Source organism: Astatotilapia calliptera, chromosome 13 (assembly GCF_964374335.1).
Source record: "Astatotilapia calliptera chromosome 13, fAstCal68.1, whole genome shotgun sequence".
In the NCBI taxonomy this organism is placed as follows: Eukaryota; Metazoa; Chordata; class Actinopteri; order Cichliformes; family Cichlidae; genus Astatotilapia; species Astatotilapia calliptera.
Window position 1 is genome coordinate 15,501,925 of NC_137434.1, and position 12,862 is coordinate 15,514,786.

At 40.6% G+C, this 12,862-nt stretch overlaps 1 protein-coding gene across 1 annotated transcript; it reads right to left on the bottom strand.

Annotated features, from left to right (window-relative positions):
- Positions 1-3,172: 3,172 nt before the first annotated feature.
- LOC113035245 (uncharacterized) lies at positions 3,173-11,683 on the bottom strand. Its single transcript, XM_080288322.1, has 5 exons — positions 11,647-11,683; positions 11,221-11,417; positions 9,405-9,492; positions 7,474-7,514; positions 3,173-3,409 (listed from the first exon to the last, which is right to left on the bottom strand). Exons 1-5 carry the CDS (start codon positions 11,681-11,683, stop codon positions 3,386-3,388), a joined length of 387 nt encoding a protein of 128 aa, XP_080144448.1. The 3' UTR covers positions 3,173-3,385.
- Between the last annotated feature and the right edge of the window lie 1,179 nt (positions 11,684-12,862).

Sequence of the window (12,862 nt, forward strand, 5' to 3'; positions counted from 1 at the left end):
TCACAACAGTGTTCCCACAAATCTCTGCCTAATGGCTGCCCTGGGTAATAATACATCTGACTCTCATTACTGTTTATTTTAGAATGCTTATGTTTGCATGTACTGTCTAAAGTACTGCATCATTAGTCTGGCGTTAGTCAAAGTAATGTTTGTTTATGCTAAGAGCAAAATATATATGTGCACATAAATAATGCGCTTATATACATATACGTGTGTGTGTGTGTGTGTGTGTGTGTGTGTGTGTGTGTATTTCTAGAGATTTTCATGATTGATTTTGCCATCTGTGTGTGAGGCTGTTTGCTACATCAACCAGAGCAGCTTTTAACAACTGACAGTGTGTGTCTGATTGTGGGACAGACACCACCTCTGATACTGTGTGACATCTTCTTATTGTCTGCTGGGTAAAAAGTGTCACAATCTGTGTTAGAAAGACTAAAGAATACAGAGCTAGTAAAGGATACAAGGTTTAGAGCCACACTGGCGCTTCATTAAAGGACCAGCTATGGCTAATTCCATGCAACTAATGACTTACCAGACTTAAAGGATGCTAATGAACGTTAAGTGTTAAGTGCTAAATAAGAAATTCTCCTATGGAATAAAACATCTATTGAAAGTAATGACGGTCTAAAAGTTAAGTTACATTTGCAGAAGTTTTAACTTTCTATTTTTTTTCTCTACTATCTTAAACTTAACATGTAGAGCTATGCTGGTAAAACCCATGTAGACTGCTGATGTTAAAGCAGGTAGAAGATTTGTAAATGATTCCAAAGGTGGCATTTGCATTGGGAAGATGTAGCTGTGAAACCACAACACCTGGTCAAAGGTATCCTCAATGCAAGCCAAAGAAGCTGGAAAAAACATACCCCCCAAAAAATCCATCAAAGAGAGCAGCAGGAGTGGCAGAAGTGTCCAAAATCAGTAGTTTGGTAGATTCCGAGAAAAATGTTTGGCAACATAAATGGCCTGGACATACACAGAAGACAGCAGTGTTTAATGATCGTAGGATCCTTTCCATGGTCCAGGATGAGCATTGCAACTGACTAATCCAGTTGCCTGTGCAATTCAGGAAGTATTAGCCAAGAAGTTAGCTAATGCTATTAAAAACTATCATAAGCAAACTGACATGAGTAACCTAAATATAGCTTACAGCAACCCTAACCTAAACATAAAAACAAAACCCACTTGGAACATTTACCATTTGTTCCAGAGGCTTTGGATATTTGGCTCCAGGTATTTAAATTCATCTACCTTTAACTTTACCTCTTTACCTTCTTTATCTTCTTGTAGCTTCACTTTTACACCTGTCATTCATGCACGTGTTCTGTTTTGCTTCTCCTGACTTTCTTTCCTTTTTTTCTGAAGAGCATACCCTCACCTCTCCAGGCTCTCTTACTCCTGCACCCTGGTCTCACTATATGTCACTGTTTCATCTGCGAGTATCATAGTCCATGGACAATCCTGCCCCACTTCATCTGCGAACTCGTCCATCACCACCACAAACAAGAAGGGGCTCAGAACAGAGCACAGTTCCTGTCTGGACACATGATACTATGATTAGCCTGTGCTAAATGAATGGGAAAGAAAAAAATGAAGATGAAGTTTGAAATGTGCAAAATCATCTATAAGATACTCTGGTGTCAGTGTGATGAGGTGATCATCCATTGCCTGGATAAATGGTGTTAATTGGCAGACAAATGATGAAGTTTACACACCTGAACTTTGTGCTCATATTCATCAAATACAACAAAATTCATTCTACAGTTTTCAAAGTTTAGATGGACAATGACGCAAAGCACATAAAAGAATCCTCAAAGTTTTTGGAGATAAAGAAGTGAAGTGAGCCATTCACCTGTTTTCAACCTAATTAACTCGCTGTAGGCAAAACTAAAGGTAGAGAGACTCATGAACAAACACATTGTGTCCAACTAATTCTTAGAAAAAGAATGAAAAATTATCATTTAATTATCTTTGAATCCTTAAAAATAGAGAATTGTTCAATATTAGATAATAAATTAGATTTTTTTTAATCCAGTCCCTCAAATGAAGCTGAAAGACAACATTTTAAGGCAATATTCATCAAATAACCAACTCAAATAACAAAAATTGTGTCCAAAATCATGTTAACTGAGCTGTGTGTGTTCACAACAAAGAAATCTGCAACAGCATGATTATAGAGGGTATATTTGGGGCTAGCTTTTCTTGTGTTCTTGTTTTTTGATTAACACTACATCTACTACTTCCATATAGATCTGTCTCCTAATCTTCAGTCTGTGTGGCCATGTGGCACTAAGCTAGTGGTTAGGTGACAGAGATCGGGTGAACTCCAGTGAAGTGTCCCTGTTTGATGATAACTCTGCCCTGTGGGAGGAAACAGCAGGAAGCCTGAGCCAGCTTGGCTCTTGCACCGCTCCCCTCACAACAGGTACAGGAGGGTGCTGAGCTGAATGCTGATCATATGAGCGTCTGACTGGATTTTGTTTAAGACTAGAAATAAAAGAAAATAGCTGAGATAAGTGGAATTCTTGTAGATTTAGTTCATTCTAAGAAAGGTTAGATCATTAAAATATTAACTGATCTCAACTTACATGAGATTTGTTTTAAGAAATCTTTTGATGGCAGCTCTTCAGGATGCAGTAGACCTCCTCAGCCTGCAAATGATTTATGAGAGTCAGTGAGATGCAATGAAATGGCTCCTCTGCTTTGCCAGTGGTGTCACATATATCCCATGTGCATTCTTTACTGCTAGGTCATTATAAGCCCGCACACACAGTGTGGTGGCATTTAAGGACAGATGGAAGCCTTGGGGCAGAAGTTGGGTTGCACTGCAGTAGATAGGGAATCCATTTAAATTCCCCGGTGTCAATGAGGGACACAGTCTCCATAAATTAAAGTGATGACACGCCACTAGTTTATAATATTATTGACTACACAAAGTAAAATGCCAATCTTAAGTGGGACAACACACAGAGATGGAGCCTTTATGGATAGCAAAGCACACTGATTACAGTGCATACTCGCCTGGGAATCAATAGACTACGGCAAAGTTTCGAGCTGTGTCATTGAAAGAATGATTAAATGGGAAGCAGGCTGAAATCAGAAAACATCTACATAAATAAATCTCTACGAGAAAAAATGAAAAGCTGCATTCATGAGACAAGAAAGATTCAACACAAACATTTGAAACAGTTTTATTGATAAAAAAAAAAAAAGTGCGCAGAAAGCAACATGTTGTCATAGTGGTCCAGACTGGACTCAATGTGCAGAATTGGGACAATTGTTCAAAATATTTATTTACAATAGTTAAACGTGCAAGACAAAGAAGTTTCAGTTAGCGAGGGCAAGGGTCCCACAGACACATCCACAGAAATCTCTCTCTCTCAGCAACTCACTGTTTCCCACTTCCAGGTTTCTGCAAAGAGAAGAACAGAAGCTAAGATAAAGTTGCAGGGCAAAAACAACAATCAGGTTTCAACTGAGGGTCTTCCCTCCTCTTAATTAGGAGAATGGGACTCAGATAATTGCTAACAGGTGAGCTCATTACTTCCAGGTGTGCAGAATGCAAGGTTGGGACACCAGAGGAGGACCCGCCCCTGAAAACACAGGTGTGATTAACACACAAACATGCACAGTCACCAGCACTGAGACAGGTTTTGGGTGACAAATAGTAAGAGAGAGAGGGCGAGCAATAAAGAGAAGAGAAAACATAGAAATGAGCTAGCCAGCACAGGAGCACTGGAGGACCGTGACTTGTGGCTCCCTATCTTTATTAAACCCAAGTTTGTGGTGGAGCCTCAGGGAAAAATAACCAGAGGGGAAAACAAAATTCATGTCTTTTACTCTAAAATGATCAGACAGCTTCCCTCAGACTTGCACCGTGTGTCTTATCCATCACAGTAAGTATACTATAAACAGGTGCTCTGCCAGCCCTGATTTAATATCCTGTCTGTCAGTATAAGTCTTTATGTATGTACAGAATCCAGAAGGTTTCACTTGATTAGGAGGCCAGTGGTCAGTGTGAATGAACCAATCAGCAATGAGCAGCTATGGTTTGGAGTTTGTGTCTCAGGCACCACAAGAGGAGATTTTTGCCTAGCACTAAACCAGCTTTTAGAGATGTTGCTCCAATTTTCCTTTTAAATGGACAAAACAAGCATATTATCAGTTACAAAAAACATAAAAATCTCAGCTTGTTAAATAATTAAGAAGTAGGAAATGTAACGATACTGATATATTCACTGCATTTATTTTCCATTCATAATAATAATAATAATAATAATAATAATAGTACACTGTGTGAAGCATAGCTTGAATGAATGCTGTATCTTCACAAGGCTTTTGGTCATCCACCAAAGAACTGCTACTGCAAAAGATGACCAGAGTTACTATAGTTCATCTAAAGAGGGAATGAATGTCTGAACCACATTTTATGGCAGTTTGTTTGAATATTTTTTTCTCAGAAGCATGAATGTGAATCTCCCAAAGGAAAAGTCTCAAAAGTCATTAAGATTAATAGTGTGGCAACTGAACCGGATAAATATGGTAATGAACTGATTCTCATATAGTGCTTTTCTACTCTCCTGGAGTACTCAAAGCGCTGTATACAACATGCCTCATTCACCCATTCGCACCCACTCATACAAGCACTTCCTTCTATACTTAAGTGCAATCTAAGCACTCACACTCCGATGGACGCATCAGAGAGCAACTTGGGGTTAGTATCTTGCCCAAGGATACTTGGTATGCAGACTGGGGAAGCCAATGATTAAACCACCAACCTCCCAGTCAGTAGCTGATCTGCTCTACCACCTGAGCCACAGCCACCCCAAATATCTTCACCAAATTTTATAAGTATGTGTTGAGATATGTTGTCATAAATGAAAACAAATAAAATGAAAATTTCACATCCAGTATTTTGTCTGGCACTATTGTTTTGGTGAGCAGCAGCAACATCTCTAAAATGACAATGGGAAACGGGCATAACATCAAGTAAAATTAAGTGAATCTACATGCATTTGTTAGCTTAAAGCTAGTGAGTTTAAAAAGACAACCAAAGAAGTTAAGCAGCAGCAATAGCACAGGATGCAATACCGCTAATCTCTGTGGAGAAGACGGACTGATTTGTGCTTAAACCAGACCCCAGGAGTTGGATTCAGGAGTCACATGGTAGGCAATAACTAGATGGTGGACAAGGCTGGGAAAATGGGTTCATCCAAATCTGGTTATGCAGCTGTGTTTAAGGAGCAGTGTTTCATTTTCATGCAGCTTTCTTGCTAAATAAAAGCTTTGGTGGATTAGCAAATTCTTTCCTTTGCTTCAGATTGGTGATGTTGAATGTTATAACTCTCTGATATAAACCGCTTCAGAGCTTAAGGTTTCTACGATTAGTATTAGCGGACACCAACACTGGTAGCCATAGCTCATTGGTTTCTCATCTCTGCACGTTCTAAACCCTTTTTGTGGGATTGGTGCCTTTTGGAGAATATTTCATGTGGTTATCTGATACAGTACATGATATAGCTTGTCTGTGTTCCAGTTTTGAGTGGTAGAATTTTCATACTTTATTATTCTGTTACTTATTACACGTGGACATCTGCTTTTGCAAGCTGATGTACCAGCTGTAATACATAAACTGCCATTTCCTAATATAGTCACCACTTCCTTTTCTCTGTTAGTCTTAGAAGATGCATGACTTTTATCTTGATCAGCAAATCAAAGGAATCTACTGTATCTTGCTCTGTCCTGTGCCTGCGTTGGTTTCCATCATTTTCCCCCACTCTGTGGGTTGTTGTCCTTTCTGTCTAGCAACATCCTGTTTGCTTTCCCTGAAAAAGCATGTTTCAACTGAGGCAACCCACCAATTGCCTCTGTGTTTCCCTCCAATTTAATCCATCTACTACGGGTTAGTTTCATAATGTTGTTTATTAGCTCTGTTTGTGCTCGTGTCAGACATTACCTCCGTGGGTCGCCTGTCATCATTTTTTTAAACTGGGAAGCCTGCGTCCCATTAGGATCTTATTTCTGGAAGTGTCCCCCATAAAGGAAATGAAATACAGTACAGATTCAAACAAAGTGTTTTATTATTAATGACATTTTAGTTTACAAAAAGAAGCAGCAAAATTTCATATTCTCTAAGAAATGCATGCATTTTATTTTTGCCTAATTTAACAGCTGAAATTACATATTGATATAAGTAGAGATTAAAATTTTGATGAATTAGTTAATTGTAAATTTAACCAGCCACACAAAGAGAAGCTCAGTCAATCTTTGTTGCATTCCCATCTGTCTTTCCTCCACTATCTGCTCTTTTTCAGAATTAAATAGCCCTTCTGACCTGTGTGCGACCTCTTCATTGACAATTCTTTTCCCTGCTTAAAGCCACGTGCATGTTTTCACTCATCATCTTATCAGTGTTTATCCACTTTAACGTGTGCTGTCTCTTAGCTCGTCTTTCATTCAAGAGTCCATTCACTCGTGGCCTGCCTGACTGTGCATTGTTTCAGTTCAGTCTCTTTATAGTAAATCACAGCAACACTCATTACTTCAAGTAATCAGAATTATTCTGTAGCTGCTTGGCCCCACTGAGAAGGAGAGCTGTTGCCAAGATTAGCAGTAAGGGCTCTTCCTGACAGCTATGTGTGGTGAATAAAGCAGAGGCTAATCCTTCCTCCATAGCTGTTGGCTAGATGGCCATTTATGGGTGGTTTGGCTGTTGTGCTCTCTTTCCATCTCCTCTGTTAATCCGCAGGCAGCTGAAGTGGTTGATGAGATGCTTCGGCACTTCTCGTATAGGCACAAACAAACCCGCATTCGCTGGCAAAGCCTGAGCATTATGAACTCTGCACTGAAATGTATTTGTATTTTTTTTCCCTTTTGTTTGTGTGTACTATATGTACACGTGAATATGTGTGTACATAGAAGTAATATCCTCCAATATGAGTCACAGGGTGGAAATTAAAGCCTGAGATGATCCCTTCTTCAATAACCAAACACTTCATTTTGACAGATCATTAACTAGACATTATCTTTCATTAGGCGCCTCTGCATTACTTATTCAACACCCCTAGGACACACATGCACGTTCACAATTGGTGCATACAAACAGATAACACACTTCACACACATAGGAACACACACTAAACAATGGCTGATTTGACACGATGCATTTGAATCACTTAACTCGAGCATTATCTGTGTCGCTGGGTTTGACTCAGAAGGCTGTTCTGACCATTAAGTCTTCATGCTGAAGTTAGAATTATCTAATATGTTATAGAGTCAAATCGAATTTCTATAGTTCCCATTCATCTTTTTCATTCTGCGCTGGTATCATAGCAGACTGATCACGCAGCCACTTTACAGATGGTCAGAGTAATTAGATTGACAATGAGTAAGAGAGCCGGCAATGTTGTAAAGAGCATCCTGATAAAAAAAAAGGGGGGGTTCTTAAGAGCATCACGAGAGAGGAAATCATCTCACCATGTAGTGGTAATTCAGATGCCTGCTGCTCCTGTCTCTCACTGCGGAGACAAGTGGAGAGAGACTGAGCTATGACAGCAGGAATGCAAACCCGCTCCCCCTCCACCACACTATCAACAACTTTGGCTGCAGCATGAAAACAGCCCTTGGGCGACATTAATGGGACAACACTTTTCAGGGTAGAGGCTGGGGTAGAGAGTTTCCGGCCCGCCAGACTCCATCCTTTTGTCTGCTCGGCATATTGACATTTTTCCTGTTTGCTCTCTCCATCATATCCTGCATCTACTCACCGGTCTTTGCTCTCCATTCATCTCCCTTAGTGGCTTTTTTTCCCCCCCTCCCCTGCTCGTGCCTATAAAACCCATGCGCCTGCTTCAGCCAAGCACACCCAAGACATCTATCAGAGGATGATTTTATGGGCTTTTCTCCCCTACTAATGGCTATTTAGCCATCCTCACCGAAGCCAGGGCGATTTGTTATTCTGAGTGTTTGTCCAACACATTAAAACCATTTGCACTTATGGCACACTGATGAAAAATATGAATGGGTTTTATAACGTTAAGACAATTCATTTGAGGCAACAGATCAATGACACATCAGGGAAATGGGAAGTGATAATAAGATTGCTGTGGAAAAACGTTGAATAGGTAACAGATGTTTGTGGATTCACTTTCTAATCAATATCTTGACATTAAACCCACCTCTTTCTCTTTCTCGCTTTGATTGACTACATCCATATAGACATGTGGATCCAGTGTATTTGTTTGCTGCTATTGCTTGAGTACATGAGCTGGGGTTACATTTCTCTGATGGAAGGACATGTATCGCATCAGCGCTGTGAGGTGAACATGAAACCAGACAGTGCTCTTAAAAAAAAATCAATGTAGAATCCCTTTGAACATTGACTGTTACACCCGAATAGAAAACACCAGGTGATTATAAAGTGATTATTGTGTGCTTCCAATCATGCCTATTAACTTTGAATTTCAGCGGTGTTTCATCTTGGACGGTTAAATTGAGAGCAATGCAATCAGGTATCCAATAAGCAAATCAATTTGAGGTTTCTGGTGTAAACAACAGCCTCTTGGTCCACTTAATACCACTTGTTTTTAGCCTGGGTAGCACCGGAACTACATGTGCACCTGAGTGAATGCTCCAATGCATGCACATCTTTTCAGACAGCGTGACTCTTGAATACATTTTGGGCATATTTTGCTATTATTATTTATTTATTTATTTTTAAAGCACAGAGAGGGATGACAGTAACAGAGGAAAAAAACGACGATGCTCGATGTTCAACCAAGGCTGCTAACCTTTTGTGATGGAGGAACATTGCATTTCATGGTGAAATAGGGGAGTAGGCATTCAGTCAGAACATTTCTTTTTTTTTTTTTTTTAGAAAACCTAATGCATCTGTAATTATGCTATTTATCAACATCCTCCAAAATATAATGTCCTCTTCATCTTCTTCAGCTGCTCCTGGATCATTTGCCTCAATCTCACCCGATCTCTTAAATCCTCTTCTGTCACACTAAAGCTCCGCATGTCCTCTGTTACTCCATCCATGAACCTTCTCTGTAGCCTCCCTTTTAAAGTCCTACCTTTCAGCTCCATAGCATCCATTGCCGAATATATCCTCTACCTCTCCTCAATATTCCTCCAAAATTTTATGTATTTAGCAATTTTGTTTTTACAACTTAGCACCAAAATTTTGTTTTTAAGTTGTTATTATTATTAATAAATTATTTTTTTCTATGAACTTAGCTCCTTCTAAAAATAACTCGAATGACTTTGAAAAAGGAACACGGCACATAAAAGATGAACGATTTGGGCAAACACCAACTGTCTGCTGATTAACCAATCACAGAGGGCACCTCTGAATAATATGCTCCAGCCTTAATGTGTGTGGCTGCGTGAGTCTGTTTGCCTACCTTTTTCACAGAAATGACTCCACTGTCTGGTCAGAGAGGACGTGTCTGGGACAGACTTCACAAAGACACATGGCAGGACTGGAGAAGACTGCAAAAAGGCAGAAAACACTTGTAAGGAAAAAAAATGAATGAAGACAGCGAGTTAGAGAAAAAGAGCAAGAAAAAGAACGAAAGCATGCACTTTACACTTTTACACTCATGAGTAATTCATACAAGCCTCTATTCCACCTGGTTTTCTTGCCTGGGAGCCACTAAACATAAAGATATGCAACATTATTCAGCTGGTCTCTGTGGTGCTCTAGACCTAAAGCAAAAGCAGGGTTACATTATAGCAAGACAGCAAGTAAAGAGATTGGTTATAAATTCCCAGACACCCACTCTGTGCCACTGAGATGACAGACAAGTTATGGCACGACTGCATGTGTGTGCCACTCTGTCTCAGGGGATGTCATCCCTCAGGCAAAAGGTGACGTCGGTAGCTGCAGCCCAGCTGACATCTGTCAAAAACGATCAGGATTTGAATCCTTCCTTGTAACACTAAACTAACCTGTGGGTCATGGTTTACACTCTCCTTCTTTTACTGGGACGACATCATAGTACAGAATGAAAACGATTTCAGTCAAGTGTGATTACACATGGAGAGGGAATCAGTTCATGTTTTCTGAAGGTCACACACTTGTCCTTTTTCTGAATTGCATAATTGCATATGAGCGGCTTAGAGGAGGGGTTGGATGAAGATGCAGAGAGAGAAGGGAATGAGCACGGTGGGGACGTGCAGTGAGGGAGAGCACACAGTCACTTTGGATTAGGCCCAGAGCATGTTTGATGAAAACAGAATGAACTATTAATACAAGGTTAAGATGAGAATAAACCACTAAAGGACTGGGGATGAGCTAGGAAGAGAATCTGCAACTCTTTTCAAGTTTAGATGACAGTATATGGTTTGGGGACTACTGCCCTGGTTATTAAAACTCTATAAAAAAATTATTGTATGGGTCTGAAAAGCATAATGTATGAAACAACTGTAGCTGTGGAGTTTGCAGCTTTTGTATTTAGGTTTCATATATATAAAAATAAATACAATTCATGGCAATAATTAACTTCTTTGATATATCTGGACAAACATTTCTTGTAAATAAAAGTGACTTGCTCAGACAAATGATGTGATATTTCTACTGAACGTCATAATGTAAATACATTACCAAACAATCACATGGAAAACTGAGTACACCCCTACATTTATCACACCTTAAAATCCATGAAATTGGAATTGGGGTTCCCGATTAGGTGCTCGCTTTGCTGTTATCACATATGTCTAATGACCTCTCGAAGGCCTTCAGAAGAAGTTGTGGATCTTATTTAAATATATCTATAGATCTATAGAGATCTTCTATCTATCAATCGATCGATAGATATGTGTATATGAGAAACAAGTTCTAAGTTGCCTTTCATATAAGGCAACTTGGAAATAAAGAACTAAAGCTCTGAACAAGACTGAGTGATTAGCATGAGCTGAACTGTGAACAAACCTATGAATAGTTAACATGAGCTACGAGATTCTAGACTGGGAATAATTAAATGCAATATATATGAACAGTGCGCTCCGGGCTGAGCGACTGGATACAGGCGCACAGGACTGACAGGCAAACTGTGATTGGAGAGCTGGTGGTCTACGGCATTTGTCAGCTGGTGAACTAATGCAAGAGGGGGGGGGGGCATGAGTGAGTGGGTCAGTGGAGAATTGTTCCAAGGAATCCAAGGCAGAGGTGCAGGGAGGGAGGCAGGTGAAGCTAAAGAGCATGCAAAGCAACGTTACCAGCTGTGAGTGAGCAGAGGAGACCAGCGTCCAGGAGTGAGAGGTTATGGCAAGGTTTGGTGATCCGACTAAGTTAGCAGATATTCTGACGAAGGCTGGTAGAGAACGTTGGTCATAAATACAGCCGGTCTGATTAGCTTCAGGTGGGAATCCTGGGAGGTATGATGAAGGCTCCACCCAGAGGAGGAGAGCAGGCACTGTGGAAAACCCACAGCCAAAAGAAGTCAGGAAACAAAAACAAAACAGTATAACACAAAGTAAGTTAAACTTCAAACTGTCGTTCTGTCTGGTTATGAAGCAAAAGCTGCTGTGAATCCATTTCAACTACTAATGAAAGTGACAACAGGAGCACTGGCAACAACAAAACAACCAAAAAGTGAATAGTTTTGCTTTCAGGTAGTGTTCCTGTCACTGTTGCTCAAGTACTCTGGTTCCTCCAGAATTGCACAATCATATATGCCATCACGGGTAGGGATGGGTATCGAAAACTGGTTCTTGTTGAGAACCGGTTCCCACTGTTTCAATTCCTTGGAATTGTTTGCCATTTTTTCAAACGATTCCCTTATCGATTCCAGTTGCCCCGAATGACGTCACCACGTTGCGGAGCGTCATTTACCTGGCAGTAAACACGGCGCCTAAGCGGCTCAAACGCTCAAAAGTTTGGTTATACTTTACGAGAACGGATGACAACAGGACAACTTGCAATACTTGAAAAGTAGATGTTTCATTTAAGGGAGGAAACACTATGAATATGCAAAAGCATTTGCTCACAAAACACGCGATAACCTTAAATGAATGTCGTGTTTTTAATTCCGCTCCGGACTCGTGAATCTCAACCCAGCAGCAGCGGTAACGTTTGCACGTCCTCTCCCGTTAATGCGGCAGGTAAATGGCCTGCATTTGTATAGCGCTTTTCTAGTCCCTAAGGACCCCAAAGCGCTTCACACTACATTCAGTCATTCACCCATTCACACACACATTCACACACTGGTGATGGCAAGCTACATTGTAGCCACAGCTGCCCTGGGGCGCACTGACAGAGGCGAGGCTGCCGGACACTGGCGCCACCGGGCCCTCTGACCACCACCAGTAGGCAAACATGGGGTTAGTATCTTGCCCAGGGATATTTGGTATGCAGCCAGGAGGCAGCCTGGGATCGAACCACCGACCTTCTGATTAGTGGCTGACCTGCTCTGCCACCTGAGATACAGCCACCCCAAATAATCAACTAACAGTGCATATTATGTTAGCGCGATCTGCCTTATTACAAAACCTGCCATTACTGTGCATTTAGGTGACCATGATGAGAGAGACAGAGTCTGGCTGGCTCAGATGCTGGCAGTTCTCGCTGCAGTCTACCGGTAGCGTCTCCTTTCAGGCCAGGATAGACGAATGTCACCGAGTAGTGACTAAGTTTGTGGTAAAAGGCTTGCACCCATTTGCAGCACATGCCTCCGATTTTCGGTAAGTGAATGTGTTTAATTGTAGGCAGGGACATTACTGGATATTCTTGTGTAATTGCTACAGAATAATTTATGTTATACTTTGTTATTGCTACAGAAGAATATTTATTTTATTATTTTACATTTACAATTTTTTTTCCTGGGGACCCTGTGACACCCCATTGAAGAGCCATAGGCTG

What these genes read in the sequence shown, in the direction of transcription:
- LOC113035245 (XM_080288322.1), bottom strand. Translation starts at nt 11,683, where the DNA reads ATGGCATATATGATTGTGCAATTCTGGAGGAACCAGA. An exon ending in GCAATTCTGGAGGAACCAGA is followed by an intron (nt 11,418 to 11,646) that starts GTACTTGAGCAA and finishes GGTTTTCCACAG; the next exon opens with TGCCTGCTCTCCTCCTCTGG. An exon ending in ATCTGAATTACCACTACATG is followed by an intron (nt 3,410 to 7,473) that starts GTGAGATGATTT and finishes TTCTCTTTGCAG; the next exon opens with AAACCTGGAAGTGGGAAACA.